At 36.8% G+C, this 8,165-nt stretch overlaps 1 protein-coding gene across 1 annotated transcript; it reads left to right on the top strand.

The window, feature by feature from the left end:
* The first annotated feature begins 1,969 nt into the window (after nt 1–1,969).
* LOC110466693 (vesicular inhibitory amino acid transporter-like) lies at nt 1,970–4,327 on the top strand. The gene is made up of 2 exons (XM_021523378.1): nt 1,970–2,011; nt 3,107–4,327. Exon 2 carries the CDS (start codon nt 3,110–3,112, stop codon nt 4,325–4,327), a length of 1,218 nt encoding a protein of 405 aa, XP_021379053.1. The 5' UTR covers nt 1,970–2,011; nt 3,107–3,109.
* The last annotated feature ends 3,838 nt before the right edge of the window (nt 4,328–8,165 follow it).

The following is an 8,165-nucleotide window of genomic DNA, read 5'->3' as shown; positions in this document are numbered from 1 at the left end:
TTTAAAACTATTCAGTGTTACTAATTCAATTTCAACAAATTTTATTGACTTTATTTATGTCAAATGGATTGCACATCAGGCTAGGCCTATTTATGTCCTTTCCAAACTTATTTATAAACATAACATACATTCTAACAATTAAATAAATCATGTTTATTTGTTGACAACCTATCCTACATAAAGTCGAAGGCACACAGGTCCATAAGTCCCTGTGTATAAACACATTAGCCATCCACCCACTTGATATATAGGATCAGTTACCAAGAAATACACATTTTGTAAAATTTCAAAATATGATATGGATTCATATGAGAAAATGTACATGTACTTACTATTATCTATCATTGGAGTTAATTCTCTTAAAATTTAGCTCACAAAGCACTATAGATTGATCATGTAACTATAAAATAATTAAAACAGGAATAAGAGCAGTAATCATAAACTCCACCTAGTGAAGCCAAATATCAGAGACGTTGTGAAGATAGGTATACAAAATGTATGTACACCAGTATCGATATTTATCATCACAGTGACACTGTACATATTAACATCACTTTCATTGTAAAGAGAGAAAAAAGTAAAAAGACTAAAAATCCATACCTAAATTGTTCCGCAACAGGAAGATTAAAGTACCATAAAATCCTTTAGATATATAGAAGGGAAAGAAATACGGCCTTGGAGACAAAAACACCAACTCATGTTAGGTCCGAAGTGAATACAAATAACACGCTTGGTAGTAGATAGATCCTACTTATAATTCTTACTATCAGAAAAAAGACTTCAAACCTGGAAAACAACCTATTTCATATAATAAATATTAATATAACACGCTTGGTAGTAGATAGATTCTACTTATAATTCTTACTATTAGAAAAAAGACTTCAAACCTTGAAAACAACCTATTTCATATAATAAATATTAATATAACACACTTGGTAGTAGATAGATTCTACTTATAATTCTTACTATCAGGAAAAAGACTTCAAACCTGGAAAACAACCTATTTCATATAATAAATATTAATATAACACGCTTGGTAGTAGATAGATTCTACTTATAATTCTTACTATCAGAAAAAAAACCTCAAACCTGGAAAACAACCTATTTCATATAATAAATATTAATATAACCCATACTTCGTTTTTCTGGTTTTCGATTGATATGATACGCACAAATAAAGTACATGTTAGAGGGATCAGGGAACAGGTGTGGAGCTTAAGACAATATCTGTTACCTTAGTCATTGATATTAGGTTTATTAGATATCTTTTCTTGAAAATATGATTATCCGATTTTTTTTTTTAATGATTTAATCAAGTCTACATCATGAATGCTATTTTGCAGTTTTTATGATAAGGTTAGTATAGTAAATGTTATTTGACAATAAACATTATTTACTCTAACGAGTGTTTATTGTATTGTAACTTATATTATAGCTTACATTTTTTCTTCAGATGAGTTCCTAACTCGGAAAACTGCAAAACTTTTTTCATGAATGGCCTAACAAGCTTTTGACATTATAAAGGGTTTGTTGTTATATCGATCGAGGCATGGAAAAGGAACCTATAGGTATGTTTGAGGTAAGCGAGGTTGCATTATGTCAAAAGGTGCGTTACATTATTACACAATAGTGAAAGCGCTAAGATAAATCAAGGACTTTAGACATGACGAGGTCTTTATCATTACCTTGGGCTTGGAACGTTTTAAGAAATTAACATTATTCTTATTGACCATCGCATTTACATTTCAGAAGGAAACACAAGGAATTCAACACAATGTCCTATTCACTTTCCGGTGCTTTCCGATGGGCCCGATCGTTCTGTCCAACATTCAATGCGACAAAAGAGGAAAAACTACATTTCGTGAAATACTCGTCCTCTGAGAATGAGAAGGAATTGTGTGAGCTGACAAACGGTAAATTCCCTCATTCGGAATCAGATGAGGTCGGCATTGACCCAAAAGATCAAATCAACGAATGGCAGGCTGCTTGGAACATAACCAACGCCATACAGGTATGTTTAAAAACGTTAAAAGTGGAGCCAGAGCGAAAATATACACTCGCAATCATTTTTCGACCTCTAATGTACATGTTTTTGCGCATGGTACATTATTTTGGTACACTTTCTAAATTCTTTTTCCCTGAATAAATATTAAATAAGTCAAAAGTGATACTAATGCATTGATTTATGTGTATCATTTTTGTTCATTACTACGGTAAAAATGCCTTCATTGATATATCGTCACAATTGTGACCCATCAGCGATATAACTGCGGTAAAAATGCCTTCATTAATATGTCGTCACAAATGTGACCCATCAGCGACATAACTACGATTAAAAATACCTTCATTAATATATCGTCACAAATGTGACCCATCAGCGACGTAACTATGGTAAAAATGCCTTCATTAATATATCGTCACAAATGTGACCCATCAGCGACATAACTACGGTAAAAATGCCTTCATTAATATATCGTCACAAATGTGACCCATCAGCGACATGACTACGACAGCGCCATAACCTAATAAGCCGCTTTGTTGTAGACGAATTAACTTTGTCGATTTTGTAAACTAATGCAGTGATATTGGAAGACATCATGTAAGCGACATTCTCTTTAGTTATTCACCAGTTATTCTTTATTATCGAACTAAGAGTTCAAATATGCTTACATAGGGACGCAACTTAAAAATCTTGTTTTATTATTCTTTACGGATTAAAGAGCGGTAACAGACGGTATACCTGTTCGTTTTGTAGCACAAATAAGAACTACATGTAGAGAAAAACTACGAATATGATTTTAAATGGAGTTATGCTTTCTATTTGTGTGGGGTTTTAACATCCTCACAAAATAGCTACGGTCATATGGAGACGGATGCGTAGGGAAACAATGTTGAAAACAAAATGGAGTGAGAAAAGAATATATATATTGATCCCCAGTGTTGCACTGAGGGAAGCATATGAGTTTTGGTCTCTTCAATATTCCCTAAGTAGAAGAAAAAGAAAAAAACCCACCCGATTCTGCAGAGGGACCCACATAGTTCGCCTTTGACTATTACATACAAAGATAATTTTTTCACATGCTTACACGATATTTCCTTTTTACAGGGTATGGTGATTGTCAGTCTGCCGTACGTGGTCCTGAAGAGTGGCTACTGGGCCGTAGTCGCCAACGTGCTAGTAGCTGGTATTTGTTGCTACACGGGAAAGATCCTGGTCGACTGCTTATACGAGGAGGACGAACACGGGGTCAGGGTCAGGGTTAGGAAGAGTTACGTGGAGGTAGCTGACTTTGCTTTCGGATCTGTGATTGGAGGAAGAATGGTATACGTCGCTCAAATTATTGAGCTGCTGATGACGTGTATTTTGTACATGGTCCTTAGTGGTGATCTTATCATTGGTAGCTTTCCTAACCTTCCCGTCGATCTGTCGTCATGGATCATGATAAGCACGGCATTCCTTATCCCTTGTGCGTTTCTACAGTCGCTTCGTAGTGTGTCGTGGTCAAGCTTCTGGTGCACCGTCGCACATCTTATCATCAACGCCATTGTACTGATTTTCTGTATTACCAAAGCAGCGCAATGGAAGGTCAAAGAGGTTAAAGTGCATCTGGATATATGGTCATTCCCTATATGTCTAGGAATCATTGTCTTTAGTTACACATCCCAGATTTTTGTGCCTACTTTGGAGGGAAACATGGTCGACAAAAGTAAATTTTCCTGCATGATGAACTGGACTCACTTTGCTGCTGCTCTGTTCAAGTCTCTGTTCGGATATATAGGATTTCTGACATGGGGAAGTGCAACCAAGGAAGTAATTACCAATAACATATCATCAGAAATATTCAAAATCATTATTAACATGTTTCTTGTCATCAAAGCATTGTTTTCGTATCCTCTACCATACTACGCCGCTGTAGAGTTGATAGACACCGCTCTGTTCAGCACTGGAGGTAAGGCAGTATTTCCTTCTTGTCTAGACGACAAAAAGGCTTTAAAAGTCTGGGCTGTCGCACTCCGTTTAGGACTTGTACTAGCGACGATGCTGATGGCAATATTTGTACCGTTCTTTGCCCTCCTAATGGGACTTATTGGGAGCTTCACCGGAACGATGTTATCCCTAGTCTGGCCCTCCTACTTTCATTTGTACATAAAATGGAGGACATTGCGTTGGTATTCGAAGGCTCTAGATATTGGAGTGATGATACTGGGATTTGTGTGCTGTTTTGTTGGGATGTACTACAGCGGCATAGCACTTTATCAGGCAATACGGGGACTCCCATCCACCCCTAGTCCCGCGTCACATGTGCCCTTTCATAAGGGCGTATGACCTGTATGTGTTTGGTATTCATATTATTTTATTAAAACAGAACAAAGCATTGATAGACAGGAGAAACTATATTCTTTTATTGATCAGTTAATGAATTTATGTTCCTATAATAGTTAGATTGAATAATGCAATACTTAATTTCTGAAAAATCATCAAATAATTTAGTCACACAAGCCGTCATTCATTTGGCTATACATCCTTTTATGTTTCGTTAAAACCTTAACTCTGTTCCAGGGGTCTTTTGCTGTTTCTATGTCGATACACAGTCGTACAGGTAAGCGAATGGAACAATTTGTGTTGTTTCAGGTTCGAATTTACATCTCACAATGGACCCATCGGATGTTGGCTGTATTATTGTTATAATGTAATATTTTATATATAAAAGAAATACAATGTACAACTTTTAATTTAATCAAATCTATATATAGGTATGATAACACAACAGTGTCCTATCCGAAGAGTTTGTAGGTGGAAAGAGGGATTGCGCAAACATTTCCCGCCAATTTACTTGGATAGGGACATTAGATTTGTTAAGTGACCAGTTTGTTGACATGTACATCAAATTGTAAATAATTGAGGCTGTTGTTTAATTGATTGTAATATCGCTCCGTTTATTGAAACTCCAATAAAGCCACAATTGATTGTAGATGTAGACGTGAATTAATTTACTGATAATCGTTACTATTGAACTCGATAGACGAGTCTGTTTACGCTAGGTAGTCTTGTGTTGTTTTTAAAACAATTGTTACCATGTGAACCAGGATTATTCGGTTAAATGTATAGTTTTACCTCTACATTCGTTTGCAGAAGATCGAAGACACACTATATTATACTTTGTGTGCTTCTGGGTGTGAGTGTGTGTGTATGTGTGTGTTGGGGCGGGGATAAGGAATCATATGATAAACTCGGTTATTGTTAAATAACACATTAATTCAAAAGAAAGATCAAGTATTACAGTTAAGAAATTCGACCAGACACACCACAAGACATGTCTTCACAGTTTGATTTATCTACGTATAATTTCATTAATCAGCTAATATCATACCAATACTCACGACAGTTGGCTTACAATGTTTTGACGACTCCTGTAATTTCAGACATACATGTATTTTTGCGGTAAAACATGTTATCTCTCTGTTTTAAACACTCGTTTTAGCGACACATTTGTCATTGTGAACTCAAATCCATCTTCTCTTGATGTCGATAATGTCGGGTTACCAACGTCTTTACCGACCTAATGATATCCAAACCCTCGGCAAAGTCAGGTTTCATAGAACCGTAATTAGATTTCATATTTTATCAAAAATAAACTGGAGATGTTCTTCTCTTTCCGTTTGGCTTCACTTCTGCATCACTGTCAGAGTCTATAAAGGCAATGTCTTGTGTGATTTCCCCTATGACTGGTTTCTGGTCCGAGGACACCTCTACGATGCTGTCAGGTCCTGCCGATTCCTGAGGGGTGCTAAATTCTTCTGAATCACACTCGCTTGATGAGCTGACTGAAGAATTTGAACTTGAGGATGTATCACTGTCAACATGAGAAATTGTATTTGCCTCAGCGTCAACACGTTTGCAACGTAATCTTATCTTCTCAACTTGTTTGGAAGGTAAATTGTTCGACTCATCCCGGCCCTGTTTGTCATGTATTGCATTCGTATAGCTTATACATTGCTTACTAGGTGTTGCCGTCATATCAGTGTAGTCCTGTTCAAGTGGTATTTGAGTTGGCTCAACCTGGCGCAGATCGTCAGGTAATACCGCCGTCTCATCGTGTTCTTGTTTGCAGGGTAATAAAGTCATTTCAAAGTAATTTTCCTGTTCAGGTATTGATGGCGCCTCAATGCAGACCTGTTCGCCGACAGGAATTAAAGTTTTCTCGTCAAGATTTCCCTGTAACGAAGTCATCTCAACGTAGTCAGACTCCTTGTCGCCATGTAGATTTTGACACCACTTTCCCTGGTCTGTTATTGGTTGGTCGTTGTCGTTAGAAAGGCCTTCGTGATCCTTCTGTACGACATGTTGACTCATATTGTCACTACTGCTCTTGAAGGAATTAGATGTATCACTGTCATGCCCCGTGTCCAGTGATGTGTCGTCTGCCAGTGTGGCATCAAGAGCCGCCAATGCCTCAACCGATGCCGAGAAAAAGTCGTTAAAAGCAAAGTCGTCATTATTATGCATGGCTAGTTTGTAACTTGGTCTCTTAATTGTTTGTTTATTATAATCTGAAAGACTAGAATTGTCTTTTTTCGGATTGATATCAGTGTCTCTGCGCATGCGGTCTTGTGCTATGGTTTCATGTCCTTCGCGTTTCGAATCGAAGGAAGCTGACGACGATCCTGAACTTTCATTTTGTTCCACACAATTATCCATGTTTATGAAACGGGGCGAAAGTGTAGTTTGAAACATCGAACCAGTATTGTTAGTTTTTGGATCATTCGTCAGCGGTATGATTTCTAATGAAACAGACTTCTTGTCATCAATCCAAGATGCGGATCTGGGATTTATAGAGGCCATCGAAATATCCGCTTCACTGTAACAAAGATTATGCCTTGAACTTTTGCTAAGATTAGAAGGAGTGCCATTTAGCCAATTCTGAAAGTCGTTAATGTCGAAGTTGTCTTCATTTTTCGTCTGTACTTGGACGTTGTCCCCAACAAGCGACTGCTCTTGTGTCTGCGGGGCAGATACAGGAGGATATGTCTGCATCTTATCGGGGATCGAATTATCGATGTCACGATCGAAGTTCTTGATATCATTCGGATTTATATGTATAACGAAGGACTCATTTTGATTTGCTGCTATAAATCGATTGTTTGAATGTTCTTCATAAGAATTCTGAGTGGTATTTGTATTCTTTGTAACATCACTCTCTTCTGCTCTCCTCGTCCTATGACTTACACCTCCTTGTTTTGATTGGCTGGTGTCTGGAACTGTGTAATCATAGAACATTTCATTGAAAAACAATATGTCTTCAATAATTATTATACATATCACATGCATTGCAATCTCATTAAAATCAGATGTTAATAAAAAAAAAAAGCTATTGTTCATGCGGTACGTGATAATGAACAGCTGTATTTATTCAGATTTCATGCATTGCAGTGTTCAAATTTTGAATGTTTCGCCTATTGTGTTGGTTTTGTTTTATAAATCCATAGAGACGATATCCTGAACATGGTGAGAAATAAGAGTAGAAATTTAACACGTGATAAAAACATTTTGTAATTTGCAAAATAGCAACAGGAACACAATTTCAACACCGAGCGACTTTGTTTTGATTGAACCGAGGTCGGAAATATAGTGGTGCAAAAAAAACTACGGGTTTCAATAATCATCACAACACAACCGTGGCAATGCCACTTGGTAAAGGGAAAGTGCAATTGAAAATGTAGTGTATACTACAATTGTGTAAGCAGGAAAGATAGAAAAATAAAGCAATTCAGTTGTAAGTCTAAATGTGTGTAAACACCATGTGACTGTAAGTATACCTAACGTTAAGTGATGATCGGTGGCGTAACACGTGATCGATATTGTGTACTCACGAATATTCTGGTTCCATGAAGATTCCTCTGTTTCCTCTGACGGCTGTAAATATTTTTACATTTTCATTTTCTCGGTATAATATATTAAGTAATAAACCTATCGTATATCCTTACAGTTTTTGGGACTGGTACCATAGATAAGAAGGCATTTTGCAGCTATGCGTCTCTACTTTGTAGCCTTACCCACTTACGCGAATCCAATATTCCATTTGAATGTTCTCATTTATTAAACAAAATATTGTCATAATAAAATGACCATTCTGAAGGATATCGGCTCATCAGGTTTCACAAAT

The sequence above is a fragment of the Mizuhopecten yessoensis genome, unplaced genomic scaffold (assembly GCF_002113885.1).
Source record: "Mizuhopecten yessoensis strain PY_sf001 unplaced genomic scaffold, ASM211388v2 scaffold11141, whole genome shotgun sequence".
In the NCBI taxonomy this organism is placed as follows: domain Eukaryota; kingdom Metazoa; phylum Mollusca; class Bivalvia; order Pectinida; family Pectinidae; genus Mizuhopecten; species Mizuhopecten yessoensis.
This window is presented reverse-complemented; position numbering and strand designations above follow the sequence as displayed.